General features: G+C 38.4%; 2 protein-coding genes across 2 annotated transcripts in view; one reads left to right on the forward strand and one right to left on the reverse strand.

Annotated features, from left to right (window-relative positions):
• Nucleotides 1–454: 454 nt before the first annotated feature.
• On the reverse strand, nucleotides 455–14,059 carry snx18 (sorting nexin 18). Its single transcript, XM_005798405.3, has 2 exons — nucleotides 12,216–14,059; nucleotides 455–1,710 (listed from the first exon to the last, which is right to left on the reverse strand). Exons 1-2 carry the CDS (start codon nucleotides 13,663–13,665, stop codon nucleotides 1,457–1,459), a joined length of 1,704 nt encoding a protein of 567 aa, XP_005798462.1. The 5' UTR covers nucleotides 13,666–14,059; the 3' UTR covers nucleotides 455–1,456.
• Nucleotides 14,060–19,033: 4,974 nt separating this feature from the next.
• Nucleotides 19,034–25,024, forward strand: part of arl15 (ADP ribosylation factor like GTPase 15) — a 106,611-nt gene continuing 100,620 nt past the window's right edge. Inside the window, exon 1 of the mRNA XM_023343730.1 lies at nucleotides 19,034–19,456. Within this exon, the coding sequence (XP_023199498.1) occupies nucleotides 19,445–19,456 (12 nt within the window). The 5' untranslated portion in view covers nucleotides 19,034–19,444. The remainder of the gene's footprint in view (nucleotides 19,457–25,024) is intronic.

Genomic DNA, 25,024 nt, shown 5'->3' on the forward strand with positions numbered 1-25,024 from the left:
CATTTACAATGTTATTATGCCTTGCTCATGCCTGTGTTGAATCTTTAAACGCAGTTTTCAGCAGAGCAAATTTTCTGTATCTATCAAGCAATTTTCCTTATTTCCTCCTCTCCTCTATGGAGTACCTATTGGAGAATTTTTTAATATTTTTTTTTTACTTTGCGTCAGTACATGAAACTGAATAATGACAAAATTACTAGCATTATTGCTGCTCCAGCTCTTTCCACATGAACTCTGACTAAACTATGAATCATTGTTTCTGATGTATCAAGATGTGTAGGCAGCCATGCATGTCTTCCATTTCATTTAGCTGTTGCGATGAAGGAATGAATTAATAATTTTTCCACATCTATAACAGCGGTGCCAATTAGTGTGGACTGGACTGGAAATAAAATACAAAACCACCAAAAATCTCATTGTAATGTGAGAAAGAAAGAAAAACAAGACAAGCTACTATATTTCTGTAAAGGATAAATTTAATTTGTATCTCTTCTACAATCTTAACTTCATGATACAATCATCATAAAGTTTAAAAACACCAGTAATCCTGCTTTTAAAAGGATCTGCATTATAGACACTGGTAAGAAACCCTCTACTCCTAGCAGCCTGCTTCTGATAATTTAAAGTAGAGCCTTCAAACCAACATTTTGCTGACACAAATAGAAACATAAGGTGTAAAAAGTGTTTACCATGTTCATTTAAGCTGTACATGCTGAAACAGGATATTAGTGCTTGCTGTGAGCAGGGTATCCCTGTGTTAACAATCTAATCCAAGAACAACTTAGCAAAAGAAATGGCACAACTCGATAACATAGGCTTGAATTTACAGAGGGGAGCCTTGCAAAAACACATGGATTGTATGTCTGCATTATCAGCACATAAGAGTTGTTAGAAATAAGTAACAAAAATGACCAAAATCAGAAGGCACAGAGAAACAGCAGTGACAGTCGCTGCTCGGTGAGGAGCCTGTAAACATTCTGCCCTGTTTGTCTGAGAATAAATATTTCCTGAAGGCAGTGTGTTGGCCACAGGAGTGTTGCTGCTCCTGGAGAGGCGTTGAGACCAAAAATTGTTTTTAAAAACTGTGCTGTAAGGCTAAAAACTCCTGATATAGGAACTCTTGCACCAGATGTGTAGGCAACAGTGAAAACAGGCTTCTCTCTCTGCTCTTCATCTTCCCAAGATTAATCCGTTTATTATTATTGATCTCTATAAACTCTAGGCAACTGTGTCTGCACTTAAAACTGGCTTAATTTTCTAAAAATACATGTCCGAACGTCCCAGACAAAAATGCAAACGGGATTTCGTTTTGTGTCCTCTCCATAAACGTCCCGTCCTGCTCTGACGTCAGCTCCCAGCAGTCTCTGCGAGGTCCTGCCCTTTTCTAGCCAAAATCCCAATCACGGAAGCGGCACGGCCGTTTGTCGTCGAGACCCAAAACGGATTGGGTGATCCGTTATGCGTTGTCGTACTTTTGCAGAGCCTCTTCCAGTTTGCCCGTGATCTTCTGGAAGAAAGCGATCTGCTGCAGGAGATGGTGCTGCATCTGGGTCTTGAAGTCTCTCACGCGGATGTGGTGGAAGTGCTGGATCTCGGCCAGCGTGGCGCAGGAGATGATGTTGCAGCGGTCGTTGATGCCGTCTGCCTGCGGCCGGTCCATCTTGCCCTCCTCCACGTGCTTCTGGCTCTCCTTCACCTTCGTCAGGGCTCCTGTTAGGAGAGGATGAAAATCACAAAAATTTGTATTTCTATACTTACTTGTTGCTCTTAAAACAGGAAAAAATAAGAAATGACTTGACTGAAGATAACCAATTTAAAATTTTTAACATAAGTGACTGGGAACCATGCAGAGCCTCATATCTGTTTATAGTTATAAAATCTGCGGGGCCACACTCAAAACATATTAATGACATGATGTCACCCCGGAGCCTTCAATCATTCAACCATTTAAGGGACTTTGGTGACATTCCTGATGCTACTGCCAGAGTTAAACAAACACACACAGGTTTGCATTTCTGTCCTTATTAGGATATTCTGTAGACATTTGTTCATTTGTATAGCCAAAATCTATTCACACTTTAGCTATAACACACATCTGTACATATAATCCTAATAAAATAACTTTGAAATATAAGGAGGAAATCTGACAAGATGCAAAAAAAAAAAACAATGCATGGAGTCACCAAATGTTTTACAGAACTACATTTTAGTCATACTAAAAATAAGCTAAAATTTTACTTCAAGATAAAAATCCAATTTACTGTTATTATCAATACAATATAAAAGGGTTTAAATGATTATTGTGGTTACTTTAGTTCTGCAGCTGTGCTTCGAGTTTTGCCTTTGCTTCATAGCTGTGCTTTCTGGATTATTAATAAGTCACAAAACCACCAATCAACAGCAAGATACAGTAATTTACCACCTTCCACCAACGCCCATTGGTTGAACGCCCTGCTACACTTCAACCCAAGGCATTAGTTGATGAACAACAGATAAAAAACATGTTCTTCTAAATTAAATAAATGGATGATGTTTATGATTTGCAGCACCTTTAACGCTCAAGAACTTATAGAAACAAACTTTATCTTTATCCCATTAAGAAACAGGACATCTGATATGTCTGTTTGAAGTAGGAATTAGAAATAGGGGGTTATCTATAAATAAAACTATAAAACTAACAAAAACTGCAAAGGAGCAAAAAACCATCACCTGTTGCAGCAGCCTGAATAAAAAGTCAGCATGCCACCGTAGAAAGGATTTGACAATATATTGTCATATCTCTGTGCTTCCTCTGGCATCATTTCTGTTACCGCTTCCCACAGTAATAACTTTTTCACTGAAGAGTGTTGACAGCATGTCTTGGATGGGGTTATATATGGTGTATTCAGTGAATAGAAAATGTGTTGATTTTTGACTTTCAGGTCAAATTATCAGCCAACCAGCTTTAGTTCTCACCGTTTTCCTATCCAATCTGTTCAATTTAAAGTCTTTTGGCCTACATTATTGTACTTATAAGGTTTTTTTCTAGAACAGCTCTACAGGAAGTACCGGTAAATATTACCCTGAAATCAACCATAAAAGAATTGATAAATTTAGAAACGGAAGTGAAAATTGCAAGCTTGACACTCATACTAAGAGACCGAGCAACGTTTGCTCCGAGTGCTCACACATACGGAGTGCTCCTCTCGTCACTGTGGTGGGTTCTTGTGGTCTAAGTGAGCCGAAACAAAGGTTTAAAAAGCTGCATTTTCAAATACCACCCCAAACTTCCTGCAGAACAAACCTTTAGATAAGAATGTGCAAACACTAATAAGTTCCTTTCTGCCATTTCCAAAAAAAACACAAGTTATGCGAAACAAACATCACAAATGACAACCTACTGGACAGGAACATGACACTACCATATAAGGCATAAATGTATAAAGTGTGAACTTTCCTCCTTACAAGAACTTTTCTGACACACCTATAAATGTGCAAGTTAAACAGAAGAAGTGTGATTATGGTTTTAAATGTCTATGTCAATATATATAGTGAATTGTTTATTCAAAGGGCAAGAGAAGGGGATTGACGCTAATGTGAAGCAATTTTTAAATAAATAAATAAAAAAGACAGTCAACATAAATAAAGAAAAGCTAATGTTGATAGCTGAACAGGTTTTCAGAGGAGATTGGCACCTGTGAGGCATGAAGCGAAACATCTCACATTGTCATGGGATTTTTTCTTATTCATCAGGCCTGAGCTGAGACACTGAAGATTCCTGAAACATGACGCAAGAGAAAACCTAACACACACACATCACTTTTTTCCCCTTAAAGTTCACATGCAGGTTCCTGTGTTTGTTTTTTCTTTTCAATGCACAAAACTCTAACAAAAGGTAGCATGAACGACAAGCTAAGGACGTGAGCACAACAACAGAGGGATGCATATGCAGAACCAAACTGATAAAAGAGAAACTTTATGGGAAGAAAAATAACTGAGGCTCAGAGGATGGCGTTAGCATTTTGCAAAATGCTGAGCCACATCATGCTGCACACAGCTGGTGCACAACCTGCCAAAATTACTTTGGGTTTGAGTATCTGTGAACCTCAAGCAACAGAAAAATACTTTAAACCAGGGGTCTCAAACTCCAGTCCTCGAGGGCCGCAGACCTACAGTTTTTAGATGTGCCACAGGTACAAAACACTGGAATGAAATGGCTTAATTACCTCCTCCTTGTGTAGATCAGTTCTCCAGAGCCTTGCTAATGACCTAATTATTCTATTCAGGTGTGGTGCAGCAGAGGCACATCTAAAAGTTGCAGGACTGCGGCCCTCGAGGACTGGAGTTCGAGACTCCTGCTTTAAACCATTTGCTGTATCTTAGATGTGGAATACCAAAAACAAAACCTTCGTTTCTCTCGTTTTTATTTTGCTGTCATCCTACAGATTCCCATTCACAGTTCAGATAGATAGATAGTTAAATCTTTATTGTCATTGTCACAAGAACAACGAAATTTAAAAGAACAACAAAATTTAAAACCTGGCAGCTTAAATAAGGAACAGTAAAGAAACCTCAAGGTGAAGTCTGGCTAAAATACTGGTGAGATAAAAAAATTTTCAATCTACTCTCTTTGACTTTTGTCACAAGTTTAAACCAGATTTGTAATTTACATTTGCTCTACTCAGTCCTCACAAACCGAGGCCCTCTTTAACTGGCTCAGCTCATTGCTGAGGTACAGTGACCACACTCTGGGCTCGTTGGACCGACCAAACATCATTCTGAGTGATCAACCCTGGTGATTGTATTCTTTTAATCATCACATACAGCTCACAGTCAGCTGAAACCTGGTTTACAAACTTGAAATGAATAGCTTTACCTAAAGGCTGAGCATTCTCTTTGACAGACAGGTGAAGCGATTCTGCAGTTGATTCTGTCAATCAAATGTAATTCAGGCACAAGTCGGACTAGATTTTGTCTGTTTAATTATGTAACTTTTATTAGCATCACTGGCAAATATTTTCAAAATAACCCTTAAATGAACCTTTAACTGCAGTACTCCCTTTCATTCTATAGCGAAAATACTTCCATTTAAAAATATAAATAAATCTTTTGATCTTTTCAGTGTTGCAACACTAGATATACCTCAAACTGTATAACTTACTTTATGTTTTTAAAATGGTGCAAAAACTTTTAATTAGAGGTGCCACCTAATAATTTCAATATACTTTAAACAATTTTGATATAAATAAGACAAGAACTATAAAAATCCCAGTAATGACAACAAATTCAAAACTGAATTCCCAGACTCTTCTCTTTGACCCACTGAGCTGTGTTTGATGTTCAACTGTAAAAAACTCACTTCTGTTCCTTTTCTCGCTTCCCGTTTTACAGTTGGCAGCTGTGTTAGAGATGCAAGCTATTTTTAAGAACATACATTTGCAGACATTTAACACACAAACGCTGTAGAACTGCATGCAGCGTGCAGATGTGCAAGCGCTCCAAACAGGAGGTTGTCCTGATGACTGTTTTGTTAAAAAAAAGTTCTGTCTGTGGTGTGTGAAGGTGGCACAGCATTCCCTTGTGCAGGGAAAGATTTCAGCCCTTACGTAATCCCCACTTATGCAACGACCTGAGTGAAAGCGGACGAGCCAACAACAATCCCCGTCTCATCGGGGACAATCAGAGGATATTTAAATAAGCTGTTATGATGCCTCAGGTGTTTACACAGCAATGTGAGGCTGACTCAGCAGGACGTGCCAGCATCCTGGCATATCGCTGCTTTCTTTCACTTTCCTTATTATTTTTTCCTGTTCTAATATGCCTGATAAGATATGCAAACATTTGCAGGGTATTGGAGATCCCTGAGTGAACAAAATGTAGGAAAGTCTTTTTCTTGTTTTGTGCCCTAATTAAAACACATGCAAATGCAGCCATATGTTCTAATGTTCCAATTGAAACTTTTAATTAAAATATTAGCTACACAAAAGTACTTTTCCTCTTAGCAGCAGTTCTGTAGTTTCTTTTGACACGTACTAAACCACAACATTTCTAAACTTGAGCAATCTTCCTCCCACTTTTTCCACAGCTTAAAATAAAAAGAAAATGCCACACCCCAATCCTGTCAAGAGCCTCAAAATGAGTTTTTAGACAAAAATAGAGAACTGAAAGGTTCTGTAAAGCCAGTCAATAGCATGAGTTGGCGTTGTCCCCTTAAAGCTGCAGGGTAATGACTAATGGGATCTTTGTGAAGGTGGAGATCAATACTACGACAGCTAAGGTTCTCTAGCAGGAAAGCTCACATTTCACTGGTGACCAGGACATAAAACATCCTGCCTGATGTTTACGGGTCCACAAAGCTAAAAATGGCCGCACTAAATAAACATTTCTGGAAATATGAATTTGAAAATAGAAAATGGACTGAAACCCTGCCGAATATTTTAACTATATCTAAGTTTCAACGATTGTTTCCATTAGTCATTGTCGTAGCACCTGTCGATCCCCGACAACAGTTTCTGTGCAACCACTTATGTAGAGGAAATGTATACTTTGGTTTTATGACAAAGGATGTGGCCATGTTTCTCGACTTGTGCACAGATGAGTGTAGCAATAAAACCTCACTGCACAGAACAGTTGAACAATACTTGAGTGGACGTTTGCTTTACATATGACTAGCCTACAGATGGGGACCAAACTACAAATAAACTGCAATCTATGGGATTCAGAGTTAAAACAGAAAGACACTCATTTTTTAATTTATGAGGATCCCAGATATTGAGGCGAGTAGTAAACATAAACTGACTTCAGTGAGTTTACATGACCCTAAGTAATCCCATATGTCACCTTCATTGTGGAAACGTTTGTTTATAACTTCCTAGAAAAGCATGTCTGTCTTTTGCCTCTACCACATTCCCTATAAATAGAAAGGAATTAACAATGTGTTTCCACTTGCATAATGATCCAAACAAGAAAGAATTCATGAATGGGAAAAACAAAGATAAATGAACTGAACTCAGAGTAATACGACAGACTAGACCGCGCCAGTCAGTATGAAAAACAAGAGATCAAAGTGTTTTTACAGACAATATGCTTCCTGTGGCTCACCTCTCTTTTACTGCATACACTGTCTTTTCCTTCAGTGTATGATGGGTAGTGCCTAAGGAGCAATTCCCCAAATCTCTCAATCATCTGTTTTGGTTATGTTTGTGAATCTCTGTTTGTAGTCTACGTGGCAAACTTGGCTTGAGTTGACTGGGAAGCTTGTGTGTTACTGCAGTCAAAACACAGTCTGTCCTGCTTCCTCTGCACAATCTATTGTGGAGTAAATGGTCAATTAATTTGCAGGGACCCATTCGACAAAGGTATCCACAGGCTCTGTCATCAGCATAATGCAAAACATAAGGTATTCACTGAGCAGCAGCAGGAAGTAAGATGAAGAAACAAACTCAGACTGCTGCAAGTTTTGCATGGATTGATTGAGTTTAGAGGTGCAAATCTCTAAAGTGCAAATCTGTACAGTCCCATGTTTTGCATCACAAATATTTCACATCTTACTCTGTCACAATGGAATTACTTTAACAGTCACACATATTGGGAGGTACTGATGTTCAGAAAACTGTCAGTCAAGTTTTGCCAAGAGTAACGAGGAGTGGTTAAGTTTAAGCTGCATGTTACACAGTTGTCTATACAGATAACATCAAATTATTTTTCCAAGCATCTTCTAAAACATCATGCCAGTGAAGCAGAACATTCTTCTCACACAAACTCTCTTGGTTAAATTGGACGCATACCAAGACCATCTACTGCTACTTAAGACAACCGTAGCTTAATACTCAATACAGTCTCACTAGGGATGCACTGACCGATTAGCCACAATTTCATTAATTTTGAGTGATAGACAGTCGATTAATGTTAAACCGCTGTTATCCACCAATCTTATGTATTGGTCTATGTCCTCAAAGGTCTGAAAATCAGCCACTGATCCTCTGATCCTGATTCCTCTCTTGCTGGGCTGTGAGAGGCGACTGCTAACAGACCCGCCCACTCGGTCATCCACTGTAGCCAACTTAGCGACTTTGTCAAAGGTGTATTCTGCCACAATCCTACATAACATTACTACCACTGTTATATGTCCGTACAAATACCACAAGACTAATTCCCTCCCCCCGCCACACCAGATGCACAAACAACAAATGACTGAAATGAACATTGGTTATTATCATCAGCACAGTTTTACCTAAGGGATATGACACCAATGCATTAATAAAATGCTAACATTGTGTACTGTCAATGCTTATATAGATGCATGCTGCATTATAAATAAAAAAAACTATAGTGGCATACCACAAGAACCAGATTTGGGTCACGGTGGTGTTATCTGTGATAACTTTTCACATTATAAAGTGCAAGCTCAGAGGGGACCGTGCTTTTTCTGTGGCAGCTGCCAAGCTACGGCATGATCTTCCTTTGGGTATAAGACAGGCCTCTTCACTCGCTGTTTTGAAATCCCTTCTTTAAGACCCATCCTTTTTCTTTGGCTTTTGGCACAATCTGAGAGGTTTCACTTTGTTTTGTTGTTTGTTTTATTGTGTCTGTATATTAATATGTATTTTACGTTCAATCTTTTCCATTTTATAATTGCACTGTATTTTATGATTGTGTATAGCACTTTGGTCCTGTCGGTGTATAAAGTGCTTCATAAATAAAGTTGGTATGGTATGGTATTAGATTGCCTCCACTCTAATCAAAACATATTGGCATTGGAACTAAAATAAATAGAAATAAATAACAAAAAAATGTCTAACTCGTATTGGTTTATATCCCATTGTAGCAAAAAAAGACATGTTACTACCAAACTATATTGTTGTTCATAAAGCAGTCCAGCCAGTTTAATCTCCTGACAAAAGGAGTGGTTTGATTTGAAGTTGTAAGTTTTCTGTTTGTTTTTTTATGTGGACGTATGAAGAGATAATGTCACATTTGAAGACATCAACTACATTTCAAAAAGATAACACTGTAGGACACTTCAAGATGGTGGAACATAGGCTATCCTTTTTTGCTTAAAGAAACCCTTTGATTATGTTAGTAAATAGATTCTTAGTGCAAGGTTGTGTACTTTTTCCATTTAAATAATTAAAAAGGTAAAACATTCCTTCCTCACAGAAAACTAAACGTTCATAAAGGTAAGACTTTACAAATTATGTTTAGAGTATCATTTCCTGTAATGGTTTTAACTTGTCAGACATACGAGGGTGATTTAGTCTCATACTTACATTCCAGTAAAGAAAGCTGCAAAAGTCAAATATTATTATTCAGAGAATTTTGTTCTTGATTTAGCAGTAGTAATAAGAGTACAGGATATATATATATAGAGAGAGATATATATACTGTATATATATATATATATATATATATATTTTTTTTTTTTTTTCTTTTTCTTTTTTAAATAGGACTGAGCTCAGAGCTCTGTGATGCTCCAAAACACTGACTTTGCTGTCCTTAACTCCCTTTGTAACTAATGTATAGGTATGGTTAGGCTCACTGTCCTTCTAAAAGAACCATTTATGCCCAAGCTTTAGCTTCCTCCCTCATGCCTTGAGATGTTTCTTCATTATTAGGCCATAATCTTTTCTTTTAATATTTCCCCTTATGTAATGGCTTCTTCTCCACTGAGCGGTCTTTCAGGTCAACACAGCAAGACTTGTTTTGTTTGGATCATAACACTTTTAGCAATTTCAGTCACATAATTAATTTTGCCTTTCTTTTGGGCTTGACATGCACAATTTGAAGCAAAGCACATCTCAAAAACACGGAGCCTTTCTCCTTCCAGGATGTTATGTTGGCTGGACATGTCCATGCTGTTAATACTTGTGTTTAATAGTTTGAACAGATGAACTGGAACCTTCAGTTGTATAGTATCTGAAAAAGAAATTGTACCCGAGGATGAACCAAACTGTTCAGGGTCCACTGTTCTCTTCTCGGAAATCTTGTCTGATTCATTTTGATTTTTCCATGATGACTTCTAAGGAAAACAACTTCTTAATTGAGAAACTTATAAAGCCATGACATCATCATCTTAGCTTTTACAAATTGTTTAAAGGCAGAGTAATCTTAGTGTATGTAAACTTCTGACTTTAAAGGAAGTGATATGAAAGTCTCAAAAAAAAAAATAGAACACATATATGTGCGTGTTTATGTGCTTCTGCATTTTTAAAAAGCTTCAATAAAGATAATATCCAAAGCAGTGTTGTCATGTTCTCTTTTTTAAGAAGAAAGCAGGTGTTATTGAGATTATTAATACTTCTGCTGTGCGAACTGTTGTCCTTCTGAACTTCACCTCTAATCATGGCTGACATTTTGACATGTTGTGTTAAAAAATGAAACAGTTGGTGATACTTAGATGGACAGCGCCCTAAGTTTAGAAAACATAATCATTCGTGAAGGATAAACCTGCAAATATACCTGCAACATATAAAATGACATTTTCTCTATGTCAATATGTCACCACCAGTCACACAACATTAAGCACAGATAAATAACTACCCTATTCATGCAGCAGGTGAGTCAAACAGGAGCAGCAGCAGTTGCATGTTAACAAGTCTCCAAGTGCAAACACAACTTCTGTTTATTCTGGGAACTGACCTAAGTTCTATTGCTGACTTCTGTGAATGACATTTCAGACCAGAAGTTATTTGTTTATCCAAATATGACCATAAAAGACACTTTAAGTAAGTGAAAAGATGACTTATTTGCAAACCATTTATAAACCATTTATTGGTGGCTTATAAAGGGGATAAGACAGTGGTGTTATGATATAACAAAGGTAAAGTACAAACTTAACTATATTATCTAAATTAACAATAACGCAATATTTTCTTTTTATTTTACATCAGAAATAAATCTGACCACATAAGGTTGGCCATGTTATTCCTGAAACTGGAATAACTGGCCAAAAATAACCCTGTGAATTAGGCTTTTTTTGCTGAAAAATATAGAGCAACGACAACATTAATTTCCAATCAATGTGTTTGAAAAGGTGAAAGGTGAAAAGATGTCCAATTAAATGTGCTTCTTGCTGTCTGACTGTGGTTGAAAAGTTGTTGGGGTTGATAATGTGGGCTAGCCCTCACCGGACTTCGCTAAATTAGGACAGGGCACGTGGAATTAAAATGTCAAGACTTCAAAGTGTTCTTTTTGGGTTAGCAGAGGCTTAGAAAGGTCACAACAAGATAGCCATAGAAGTCAATTGATTAGAGTGCATGTGTCAAACTCAAGGTCTGTGGGCCAAATCTGGCCCACTGTGAACATTTCTGTGGCCCTCTAGAATCTGTTATCTTGAAATTGTTTGCATAAATATTATTTTATCAGCCAAAGCAAATAAATGCTTATTTGTATAGAGCTACATTAAATTAAAGGGGGAAATATGTTACATATTATTTAAAACTCCTTGTTTTGAGGGATAGTACTCATATAAAGCAAAGTCTGACTTGAGTTTTGATTCTCCTCACAATTTTGGTAAATTAAGTATGAGTAATAGAACAAATGTCTATTTCTCTGAACTATTGTCCTGTTGATGCTAATATGACAAGAACTGTATTCAGTATAGGAAAAAAGTTTTACAAATAAGTAGGCAGGCAATGACTTATTTGTAAACCAAACTGACCTCTGCAGCTTTAGTGTCAGATTACATATAAGTTTTAAACAATGCAAAGAAAAAAAGGACTGAAAACAGAGCCTTGTGGTACCTCAATAAACATTTGAGAATATATATATAATATATTGTAATATATTATATAGTAAATTAATATTTACTATACAAATAGTAAATATTATATATATATATATATATATTCTTATTGAAATTAGTAATTTCAACCCTTTAGAAGGGCTTTTAAAGTTCAGAAAGACTCACTGTTTTATCAATTTCATTAAAAATTAATAAAGTCAGCAGTTGAACAAGGGTTTTGAAACTCCATGATGGTATCAGTGACTCTTTTAATGTAATGTCTCCGAAGCACATTAAACAAAACCACTCCTACTTTCTACAAGTTAAACCTGCTTAACTGCCCTTTGAACATCATTGTAATGTGTTCATGTGTAATTTTGCAGTTGTAAGTTTATCACCTAAACACTGATACAAGAACAGACATGTACCATTTTGGGGGAAGCTCCTTAAAGCATTATTTCATTTTAAAGGAGTCACTGAGAAGTTTTAAAATGCCTCAGTGTAGTTGGTTTACCTTTTTGGACATGGATGACGTCTGGAAAGTTTGCCAGGTGACCTTGGTAAAGAGCTAACAAATCCATAATTGGGTCCAGATCTTTGCTGGGCTGTTCATAAAAATACTCTCCAATCGCTTCGTAGGTATCTCCAGTGAAGGAGATGGCGTGGTTGAGTCCCGATGAATATGTCTGCTGGTCCATCTCAAAGGCCTGGCTCAGAGCCTTAAATGACATCCCCACCTTCTGGTACTCCTTCTTAAATCCACCCATCTGCTTGCGAGCAAACTCATTAACGGTGGCGTTGAGCTGCATGGTGCTGTCGTCCATCCTCTTGGTGAAGGTCTTGAACCCGTCAATTTTGCTCTCCACCTCCTGGAAGTCGAGGGGAGCCGGTGGAGTGCTGATGGTGAGGAAGAAGTTGGCTCCCACTAGCTCGTCCTTCTCAGCCTTCCTCTTCCCCTGCTTCCAGGCCTTCTCGTCTGTGCAGGTCAGAAAGTGCTGGAAGACGTCACACTTGGACAGGACAGGGTGGCTGGTCATGTGGTTCATCCACCAAATGAGACCCTTCCTCCTCTTGGAGATGAAGTCCTCCTCGAAGCGGCCTGTGGCCTGCTTCTCTGGGAGGTGTGGCACAGAGATGACTGGGAACTTCTCCGCCAGGCGAGCGTAAAGCCAGTCGAAGTGCTTGTACCTCCTGCTCACAGGGTTCTGGGTGTGCGTGGGGGTCAGCTTGTAGGAGATGTAGCTCTTCATCCCTTTGAACTTGGTCTGCTTGGTGGGATCGTCAATAGTGCAGGAGAAGGGGTAAGGATTCTCCTGCCACTCCGGACCATACTGACCCATCACCACACACAGCTTGTCCCCATCCTTCACAAAGCCTGACGCCTCTCCGAGCACAAACGCCTCTCCTCCTGACTTCACAAAGGTAGAGAACCTGTTCAGGTTTCTGCCCACTGTGGCTGAGCTCTTCACCTGCGTTGCATTCCCTCTTGGACCAATGTGTGTTGTCACTCTGTATGTGGAGCCCTCTGAGTCCTGGTACCTTCCTCCCACATTCCCTGGCTCATCTGCTACAGTGGAGCTGTCATCCCAGTCATCATCCCAGTCATCATCGCTGCCTTGGATGTGGTGTTTGTTGTTGTGATGCTCTTGTATCGGCGCCGTGTTTGTGGTCAACCCTACCGGAGGAGGCTTAGAGAAGTTCTGGAGTTTGTCAAAGCCTCCAGCTGTGATATTAGAGTACCGAGGCTCCGCGTTGATGTTGTAGCTGTTCAGCTCAGCCTCGCTCCGCAGGATCTCCACGTACGAGGCGGGGACCAGTCCTCTGTCCCCTTTGCTGTTGGAGCTCTCCAGCCAGCCATCAATGTCCTGCTCGCTGAACAAAGTTAGGATTTCGCTCTCCTTCACCGACAGCTCCCCCGGGTTTTCAGAGTTGAAGTCGTAGATCACTCTGGCTTGGAGCGCCATGGCTCACACGGCAGCTGGAAGCGGGACAGCGGAATCACTTACTGCTGTCCGGGGCAGGAGGGGAACACAGCAGTCAACCCACCTCCCCAAATATATGCCTTTAAAATCCTCCTCAAGCTCAACGTTGAAGCTTTGAACTGCCTTCCTGCCTCCCCTTGACTCCAACCTGATTTGGAAGCGGCGGTGTTTGAAATCCAGCGGTCGCAGCGTGTGAACACGGACTGACCTGATCTGCACTGCGCTGCAGCCTCCCTCCTGCTCCGACCGACACTTCTTCTGCCTTTAAGCGCTGCGCAGCAATCCGACGGAGATCAGGCGAGACCAGTCGAGGGCGGAGCAACGACAACATGCAGCAGCTGCAGACAACACGAATCAAACCTCCTGCGCTGCTGCTGTTGGGTGTTTCAAACCACCCAAACTCGCCACGAACTGCTTAAAGGTGAGTGGTGGTAATGGTGACAACTCATTAAAAATGCATTCTTCATATAAAATAAAAATAATAATAAACAGATGCGGAATCTATGAAATTTCCGTTCAAATATCTATAGGGCCTTAAGCTGAATTCTTCTTACTCTGGCTGAACCCCTCCTTTTTCTTCTGTTTTCACTCTTTCGTCTTGCTTAATGTTTTTCAGATCATTAAATTGATTTTAATAATAAATAAATAATTTCCAAATATTCAGTCTCTATGTTTGAGCCCATTACCAGATTATTTAGAGAGTGATCAAAAATAATTAGTAAGAAGTATAATGTAATTAATCTGAAGGAATTCACAAGGGAAATGATTTAAACTAATCTTTTCATGTCAAACCTCCCAAACTCACCACCCTGTGCACAGAACAAATGCTAAATCCTAATGTAGGAAAAATAATAACGAAATGCTGCAATTTTTCTGTTACGTTCTCTCATGTTTAAACATGAATATATTTTCATTTTAATTAGACAAATCTTACTGTAATGTGATGTAAAACTTGTAACGAGAAACTTTCTCATTTTAGCATGATATGGCTGCTGTATTTATTTCCTAGCTCTTCTTTTGCAGTGCTGTGGAGGAATTTTAGCCTTCTGTTGAAAGGTTTTGAGCATGTTTTGTCTCATCCTACATCATCTCAGTGATATAATAGTCTAAACTTTGACTAGACCACTTCAGAATCTTCATTAGTTCGCTTAATCTGTTTTTTGTTTTTTTTTGTTTTGTTTGGCTTTGTTTTTTGGACTTTCTCGTGTGCTTTGGATCATTTGTCCTGCTGCGTAACCCAAAAGCCCTTGAGATTAATTTTCCAAACTGATAGCCGGATGTTCTCCTTCGGGATTTCCTGAGAGAAAGCAGAATTCATGTTTTAATCAGTTATGGCAAATTGGATATGGCAACATTTTTTTAAATACTTATTATCCCATTTTGAGGAGGCTGTGTGAAATATATTCTTGGTTTCATGTTCTTCTAATCACAGATAATTTATGTATGTTGTAATTGAAACAGTATCAACTAGTACCAAGGAACTTTCAGTAGATGTTTTTCTATTGTAGTCAGTGTTTACTTGTTGAATTAATATTAAAACGGGGCATTGCTGTGTTCAACTACAATCGGACTTGGACAGTCAGTCGTTGGTATCTTCCAGTTCCTTTCTTCTACAACTCTTTTAATTAAAATTATAGTAAAGAAATAATTTGGTAAATGTTTTAGGTCTCACTTCAACTGCATATAACACAAAATGTTTTTCTTTTTCAATCTTGAGTTCAAAAGTGCAGTCAGTCAAATAATGATGATGTATTTGATTTTTATCAAGGCACAAGTTAACTTGGATTGTTCCCAACCTTGTGTCATCATTCATCAGTTTAAAGGAATGACAGACATCACAATGACAAAACAATTTTTCTTTTTCCGTTTGTGCAGTCAGGTGAGTTGCTGACTCAGCTCACCGTAGGGCACTGAAAGTCTATTTTAAGTCTTTTACAATTACATTAATGAGTCAGGAGTCATCCTTCTAAAAATACACTTTTCATTCAATCAAGAAAGACGTAAATCTCGTCCTTGTGCGGGGATTTTAGAGTGGAATTTCCACACTCCTCTCTACGGAAGAGGATTAGGGCCACCGAAAAAATAAAAATAATAATTCTGACTTTAAAGTCAGAATTCTGAGATTAAAGTCAGAATTCTGAGTTTAAAGTCAAAATTCTGAGATTAAAGTCAGAATTCTGAGTTTAAAGTCAAAATTCTGAGATTAAAGTCAGAATTCTGAGTTTAAAGTCAAAATTCTGAGATTAAAGTCAGAATTCTGAGTTTAAAGTCAAAATTCTGAGATTAAAGTCAGAATTCTGAGTTTAAAGTCAAAATTCTGAGATTAAAGTCAGAATGCTGAGATTAAAGTCAGAATGCTGAGATTAAAGTCAGAAAGTCAGAATTCTGACTTTATTCTCAGAATTCTGACTTTAATCTCAGAATTCTTTTTTTTTTCTTTTTCGGTGGCCCTAATCCTCTTCCGTACCTCTCACATGGAACAGTAGGGTTTTTTCTCATTCCATTTTCCATCCACCGGAACAATGTCAGGTTATTTGACAACTTGTTGCTGACTATAAGAGTGAGTGTGTAACGTGCAAAGTTAACTGTGTCCATTGTTTTTGTGTTGTCTATGTAGTGGACTAGAAGCCTGTCAGGTCCGTCCAGAATGTATGGATGGACGGATGAATGGAATAGTATGAATAACCATACTTCTGTTTCACAGTGCAATAGCTAATTTTTCCTTCTACAACATAAAAAGACGTAACTCCTTTAGGAAATCATGCAAACTGAACGGAATAGCATAATCCTGGAAGCAACCAGATGTTTTTCACTTTGGTAGGTGCTTCCCCCTAGTGGATACTTTTATTCATGGCAAAATTAGAATTCCTAAGATATACTTTTGTTGTTTAAATATTATGATTTTAAAGATTTTTGAACATCTAAACAAACTCTTTTGTGTGAATTATGATCTCAGGTTTTACTGTTTTCACTAAAGTGTCAGCCCACTATATAATGTGAAATTTTACATTTTAATACGTATGTGGAGTAGTTATTTCAATCAAGAAGGTTATACTGAAACAAAACCGCCTTCAAATACATTCGTTATTCAGTTTGCTCAACTACCATACTCCTAGTGGCCTCCAGAGGTCTCCCATGTCACATTTCACTGATCCAGATGGCGTAAGGGAAACAGACTTCTCAGTGTAGTGACTCAAAACACTGTAGATGCTAAAGCTCATGCTTCAGCGTCTGTTCTCCTTCTAAGGGAAGCCTGTAGCTTTCAGATGTGAACGCATGTCACACAGTTTACCTTCCACTTGACCTATATTACAGAGATTTCATTTATAGAAAGTCCTATGAAATATTAAAGAACAGTGCACAGTGCAGGAATTATATCACACTGCACTGCCTGAGAAAACCTGTGATTTTCAGCCTTATGTAACCAGGGGAAAATAACATCTTCCTGCATAATTATATGACCTTTTTGTCGACTGAAGTTATCTGTTCATTGTCATGAACTCTGTGAACACTTTTGAAGATGATGGGAGTTCAGATCAGAGCTAATAAGGACGCCAGTACTAACACATCCAATAGGTTTGAAATCTTTTGTATACACATTCATCTTTCTATTTACCGTGTCTCTTCTATATTAACAATAGAAATATGAAATGAGGCTGATCTAAAGACATTTCCAGCAGAAGTACACTTTGTAAAAGCGAAGTCTTCAAAGAAATGGGGAGTAACTTCTTATTATTACAAAGAGTTCGCCAAAGCATATTTGGATGGAAGACACAAACACACTGGAGCATAGACAGTCGTGATCTGGCCTCAATAGAGCATAGAGCTCCACTGTAACAAAGCATTTTGGTAAGGAATTGAACAAACATAAACTAAAATCCAACAGAAAATGGAAACAAAACTTTTCTGAAAGACTGTGCTCAAGAATAATAGTTGTCATAAAAAATAACAATTTATTACAGCTATGATTAGAAAACAAAGTCTTCAGCAAAAATAAAGACATTAAGGAAGGCTTTGGGTCCTAAAGTTACATTACATTTGATAAAAACATTCTTATGAATTCCTTTAACATCGTCTAAAAAATTTTTAATAAATAAATTTCCCATGGTAGTAGCATATTCTTGCATTAAGAAATAATGAAAAATGCCGTATTTAATTTGAACATATTAACAAAACGAAAAAACTCTAATGAAAAAAATTTGCAATTTAGAAAATCCACAGTCCCATAATTTTGGAACCGATAAAATAGTTGTTTTCAGAATCTCAGTGTTAGTTCTATGTTCAATTAATGTACTTAAGGGATCTCTTTCTGTTTCCCTCGGGTCTAAGTCTCTTGGGCTCTCCTGAAAATATGAAAGATAAGAGAACATGCCATTGATCATAAAATAAAATCATGGCAATAAAAGGGTTTATATAGTTTGAGGATCAAAGTCAATATTTCACAGATACTAACTAGCAGGATTTCACAAAGCTTTATTAAAAAAGAAAGCATGAAGCTAAAACGAATAAGAGGCTGTCTTTAGGAGTTTACCTGATAATATAACGTGTCTAGCCCTGTGCTTCCATCTAACTGGCAGGATTTCTCATGGCTCCCGTTCCAATTTGGGCCAGTGAAAATCAGCTAAATATATCCCTTAGAAGATTATGACCGCTTACAAACCCAAAAATAAGTGTGACCCCTCGGTCACTGCATATAATTTGGAGACATAAACACATGTCTTTGCAGACTAGGCAGATTATAGAAAATACTTTATATTAGTTGCTTAAGCATGTGAAAAGTAACCCAGTTTAAAAATCTGTCAAAAAATATAGTTTAGGTGAGGTAAAGGAAGAAAGAATAACATTGAGTGGGTGTTCTCACTCATTCTTCCTACATTATATATAGAAAAACACTGCCCAGTCGCTTCATTAAGTACACGTATTTACTTGCTTTTTAACACCAATAACAACGACCAATCACAGGGCAGCAATACTATCTACTCAAACCATATTGACAATGACGTTCTCCTTCCTCCGTTTCTTATTTTTTGGTTCTCATTATTAGAATTATTATTATTGCTAGTAGTGGCACTTTTCTGTTTGTTTTAGTCTTGTAGTAATATAAACCTAGAGATCAACTTTTATTGCTCTGAGTGTAATGTCCCACAGCTATGTCAATAAATTATTCACAATACCAAGATCCAAACCCCATTTAATTCCCTCTATCGAAATGTTAGCGTTGTAATAACGAATTTGTTATCAAAGAAACGTCGGATTTAATCGTCCCTCCTCAGATTGGGCAACGAAAATAGCCTCCATGTGTTTGATCACGTGATCGCGCTGCGTGCGTAAAGAGAAAGGACGACGTGCGTGACGTAACGCGAACGCTTTCGTTAGTTTCCTCAACCAAACACTGTCTCTACTGATATTATTGTGTGATAAAAACTGGAAAGCAGCCGGTGGAAAGGGAGCTGTTTGTTCAGACAAAGACCAGCCAAACACAGCGGGGTTCCCCCCTTTGTGAAGCAAAACGAGTTGCTGCTTCTGCAATGGAACTTGTTTTATAGAGGGGAAGGAGACGACAATTTTTTTTTCCCTTAACAAAAGCACTTTTTAAACCCAAGAAAAGCTCGTTTTTAGTCTTCTAGCCATTGCTGTCGGAAGGAAGGCGGGGAATACAAAGAGACGCCTGCTAAAACCCTCAGAAATTTGGACTCACTCAAGCAAAAACGGGATTATTACGAAGCTAGGTCGTGCTGCTGTGACTGGTCAGCGATAGTACATGGATTATCTGGTGAGTAAACGAACAAAAAGGTTGTTTTTGTTGCTCACAGCGATTAAGCAAGCTGCTGCTTCCAGTATCTTTGCAGCTGACAAGTCCAGGTCTAGCAACAGTTTGCTGTACGTGTATTACTATTGTACCACTCATAATTAGCATTAGCTGTTATTAGTTGTCAAGTGAAGCTCTTAGCTTCCCTCCTCCATCAGTACTTTGGAAATAGGTCCAACTGGTTGACCCAGACTCCAACGTGTTTGTATGCAAAACAGCTACACCCTTTGAACACCTCTGTTGCTGAGGATGAATCTGTATCCTGTTTTTGATACGGTTATTTTCAAATACAAGCCGCTTGCATGTTTATAGCTGTCCTGTGCAAAACAATAACTTCCCTTCAGGCTGTTGGCTCCAGCTTTTGACTGGAAGATTGCTAGTTTTTGGGCCCTTTGCCCACATTGTGCAGATGGGATGGGTGCTGCTGGGAAGCCCCCCCTCCCTCCAAAAAACAAAACGGCAACAATAAAGAGGAAGCTGGTGGAACTGAAAAGCCTTCCCTTGGGATTTATAAAAAGTTTACCAGTACATTGTGCTGTCATTTCACTGGTGGGGACAGAGTGACACTGTGGAGTGCAGAGGAACTCGCCCACCCAGTGTTATCAACTTGTTTAGATATGGACCTCCCAAGACGTGAGACCTAAAAGAAACTTTTAACTTTGGCTTTACTGGAACTTTTTTTTTTGTCCTTAACCATGACCAAAACTGCTGCAATGTCTTGCATCACAGGTACTAATTTTCTCTGCAACAAAAGGAGTGTGTACATAGTTAACTTAGGTTATAATGTAAACTCTGCCAAGCATGGATGGAAAAAATATTGACACATAAGGGTAAACCAATAAGCCAGTGATGTCAAAACAGCCCCATGTGACAGGAAAGGATTAAAATAAACTGGTTGGTTTTCTGTACGGACAGACTTCACATTTATTCCTTTAATACCTATAATATGTGAAACCATGTGAAAAGATGACCACACTTTTCTTTTGCCTTGCTTCTGCTAAACACCCACAGTGCTGCGCTGCATCACTATCACTGTAATATTGTCAAACAAATAACACATGGCCAAGCTCCTGTCCGTCCCTAAACACACACAAACAACCACAAAATTGATATGATTTATTATATCGTAATATTGTCCCTGTTTTAGTTATGGGACCGATACGACCGGTATGTTAAAAAATGACTAGAAATGGCCGATAGCGATGTAGATGCATCTTTATAAAAAACCTATGTAAAATTTTGTACAAGCTGGTAGTAAACCCAGTAATTTAAGTGAGGGTCCAAAATTATCCAGTTATGTTTGGCCCGTGTTAATGGCACCAAAATATTTGGCTTTCCTTTAACTCTCTAAAAGACACCAATCCAAGTACATGTATAATTTTGACCATATGTGGTCAAAATTATACATTTAGAGTACTGGGTTAGAGTACACATATGTTACTCTAACCCAGGGGTGTCAAACTCCAGTCCTCGAGGGCCGGTGTCCTGCAACTTTTAGATGTGCCTCTGTTGCACCACATCTGAATAGAATAATTAGGTCATTAAGGCTCTGGAGAACTGATCTACACATGGAGGAGGTAATTAAGCCATTTCATTCCAGTGTTTTGTACCTGTGGCACATCTAAAAACTGCAGGACAGTGGCCCTCGAGGACTGGAGTTTGACACCTGTGCTCTAAACCATATGTGTATTTTCTGAACTATAAGCCGCTACTTTTTTCCCACGCTTTGAACCATGCGGCTTATAGCCCAGTGTGGCTTTTCTGTGGATTTTTCTTCAACCACCTGGGGCTCTTTAGCAGGAAGTGAATCATTGGAAGTCAAAATTGGAAATCAAAGAAGAAAGCGCCAATTTTACTTTAGAACAAGCACATGCTAGCACCAGGCACAACGGAGAAATTTCTTCAAACTCATACCTCCTCATTATGGAAACCACACGAAAAAGTTCATATGATGCATGTTGTACTGCCAGATTCCTCTTGATTTGGCAGTACAGGAAGGAAATGGAGCCGCTGCACGTAAGCTCGGCGTGAACGAATTCATGGTTCAGTGTTGGAGACGGAGGGCTGCGTCCTTAATGTCAGATTTATTAATCTGATATTGGAAAAACTGAGAGCGGCGGAGATATCAGCGGCTTATAGCCCGGTGTGGCTTATATATGTATGTTTCCAGTTTTTTTTAAACTTTGTAGGTGCGACTTATAATAAGGGGCACTCTATAGTCCGAAAAATACGTTAATTTCTCAGTAAATTCTGTCTACTGTGCCCAAACCATTTTGAAATTCATTGCATTTTGTTTTGTGTTCAGTTCATATTGAGAAAAGAACAGTTGAAATATTTCTTTAAAAGCTCTAAATTAGAATGATGTTCAAGATGGGTGTAAGCATCCTTCATTTTGACACACCTTCTCACTCTTAGCATTAACAGGAAAGAGATTTTTTTGCAGCCTGCATGTTTGAGGGGTTTTAGGATTTTCCATGGTAGTTTTAGTTTTGTGTGGAAAGCACAGCTGTAACTCTGGACTGTTGGGACAGAGTGCTTGGCTGTCCTCTAAGGTCAGGCACTCAACAGGCGTCGGGCTGTTGAGTTCCTGCTGTGCGACACTGAAGATGTGGTGCAAAGCTTTGAACCACAACTATATCCTTCTCAGATTTAATGAGTCCTTCCTGTTCAGTCCTGTTGTTCATTTTATTGAGGCGTCGTTTTGTTTTTGTGATGGGGATTACTTTAAAAAGATGGGGATTATTATGATCTATTAAATTACGGGCTAATCACCGTAGTTTGAATTATGACAGTAGCTGACTTCTGATCTGTGCCAGATTCTTTCAACTGGGATGCGGTGCATGTTAAATCGACTTCTGCATGCTCAGCATTGTGTCAAAAAGAACATTCGAAAACTGCAGCACTCAGACAGGGATTTGATCCCATGAGCTGTTGCCATAGTACAGCCTTACCAAATTACTGCTGCACTGTGTTACCACCTCCTGAGACCTAACCTGATTTTGAGTGACTCAGACAAGATGCTTTCTGGGGACAAAATATATTCTGTTTGTTAATTTGTGTAGGCTATTTCAGTACTTGCACAACAACTACTACTGCTGCTAAAGTAATGCATGTTTAAAAAGTTTTTAATCTGTAAAAATTTTGAATTGGGTGCACAGATTTAATCAAAAATATTGAGAAAACACATGCTAAGTATATAAATAATTTGCAGCCTTGGCCCTTTTTACTGTTGACCTCTTTATAGAGTGTAGAAAGATGCAAATACATTTTAAAACAACTTTACCTTAACAAGAGTGATATGGCACTCTAGTGGATTTCAATCACTCAAACTAATTACAAACAGCTGAATTCATTTTGCAGATGAGAGAAAAGTGTAGTATACTTCCTTCAGCCAGCTGGTCAGCAGTGTGCAGCAACGGGAGATACAACGACAGTGTTTTGTTATTCTTGTTAGTCTGACTACTTAATGTTGTCAGACAACATTAAGTCTGACAATGTCAGACTTAATGTCAGAAACTATTAACAGTTTTTAATTCGTAGCTTTTTAAAACCTTAGTGCTACTTTGTGTTTGAACTTGTATTTATTTGTTTTTTAGCTTTTTCTAATATATGACTTTTTGTGTGAGTAGCTTCATTTTTTGCAATATTCTGGCTCATATTAAATGTATAAATCAAGTGAATGCTGGCGGGGGGATTCTGCTACACCTTCAGACTTAACGTCTATCATATTCTAGACCAGTCTGTAAGGAAGTCAGCCTCTAAGATGTTATCTGTTCTGTCTCAACAACCAGAAATTTCTTGTTGTGGAATTTGAACTATGTGAAAGACTCACTGACAACGATTGGCAGGCATTGACTTGAAGCCATGGTAACAATGGAAAAACGTAACAGAGCTGCTTCATCTGCTCAAATTCTGGTCCACACCTTCATTCGTCTGGGTCAGGATCAGGATAAACAAACAGCTGCAACACTGAGAGGAATGATCTTAAAAGGTTGCTGCATGTTAAACCCCTGTAAAAGGAGTCAAGAGTTGAGCATAAAATGCAGTTTATGTAACTAAAAGCCACGCAAATGTGACATTATGAATATCTCATAACATGAGATATTCTATCATTTTATTGTTTAATGAAACTTGTATGTTCTGCTTAAATTAGAATTATATCAAATTGCAGTCTTGTTATCCTAACTATGGTTGTCAAAAGAAAAATGGTGACGTTTGGTTTAAATATTACACGTGGAAAGGAAAAGACAGGCTAATGGTTAATTTCTTTCATGTCTAGGTGATATTTAAAACTGATACTTTGTGCTTAAACCACTTCCTCCCTTTCAGTTAGCAAATTTGACACATTCAATAGGCCTAGATTTAAATTTTAACTTGCAGATAAAAGCCACGTTTTGTCTTTCTGTATCAGCTACTCAGTACTTATTTTGTTTCACAGCTGTAGTGTCAAATAATTAACATTTATGAGATACAATCATCCATACCACCTCTGCAAATTACAATAAAACGTTGCAAAAGGATATGAAATGTGAAGAACGCAGTCATAGTGAAGACTGATGACTAGACAGTTCTTCTGCAGACAGTCAGTGACACCCATCACAAGGAGGTTAGGCCACAAAAGACCATTTCTAAAAGAAGCTGACTGTTCAGAGTGGTGTATCCATGCATAGAAATAGAAAGATGAGTGGAGAAAACAAGTTTGTTAGAAAAAGAACGCAAACATTAGGAATTACCACCACCATGAGTCTAAAGCATAGCCAATTTAACAGAGATTTACAAGGTGTGGACTGTGGCTAGAGGCAGAGCTTCCAGAGCTGCCACTTAAAGAGATGTCCTTGGGCTTACGACAGAAATATTTTACTGTTGGTCAGTCTTTCAAAGTCGCCTTTTCAGAATAGAGTAAAGTTTGGGGACCTAATTTCCGACTAAAATGCAGAGTATGAGAATAAAGTCCAGTGTGATCATCCGGTGTGCCATGTCACTTGCTGATGGTTGTCCATGGAGGTTTTATCCACAGTCCACAACTACCAGAACAATGTAGAGGAGTTCATGCTTCCTAAGCTTTATGGAGATGCTGGTTGGCTTTTCCTGCAGGACACAGCACCTGTCCACATTGTCAATACCGGCTTTAATGACCACACTGTCACTGCTGGATTTGCCAGGAACCTGCCCTGACCTATACCAGGCAGAAAATCCTTTTATATTACAATCTGTATGTAATTAATCTATATAATGTGAGTTTTTCCTGTCGAATTGAATTATTGAAGTAAATCGACTTAGTATGATATTCTAATTAGTTGACCTGTAATTGTATTTAGTGAGGTTCAAAAATTATATGATGTTTTTTGGTCCTCACTAAGATCAACTAACACGGTCAGTTATGTCTAATTTTTATTGTGCAAGGTGAAAACAGGTGGAGCAGAGCTAAGAACAGGTGCGTTAGCCATACTCCCATCCTGCTGGCAAACAGCAGATGTTATCTTTGTCCTCTACTTGACAGTGCTGCACAGCTCTGCTTCTCCCAGTGTAGCA

Source organism: Xiphophorus maculatus, chromosome 12 (genome assembly GCF_002775205.1).
Source record: "Xiphophorus maculatus strain JP 163 A chromosome 12, X_maculatus-5.0-male, whole genome shotgun sequence".
NCBI classification, from domain to species: domain Eukaryota; kingdom Metazoa; phylum Chordata; class Actinopteri; order Cyprinodontiformes; family Poeciliidae; genus Xiphophorus; species Xiphophorus maculatus.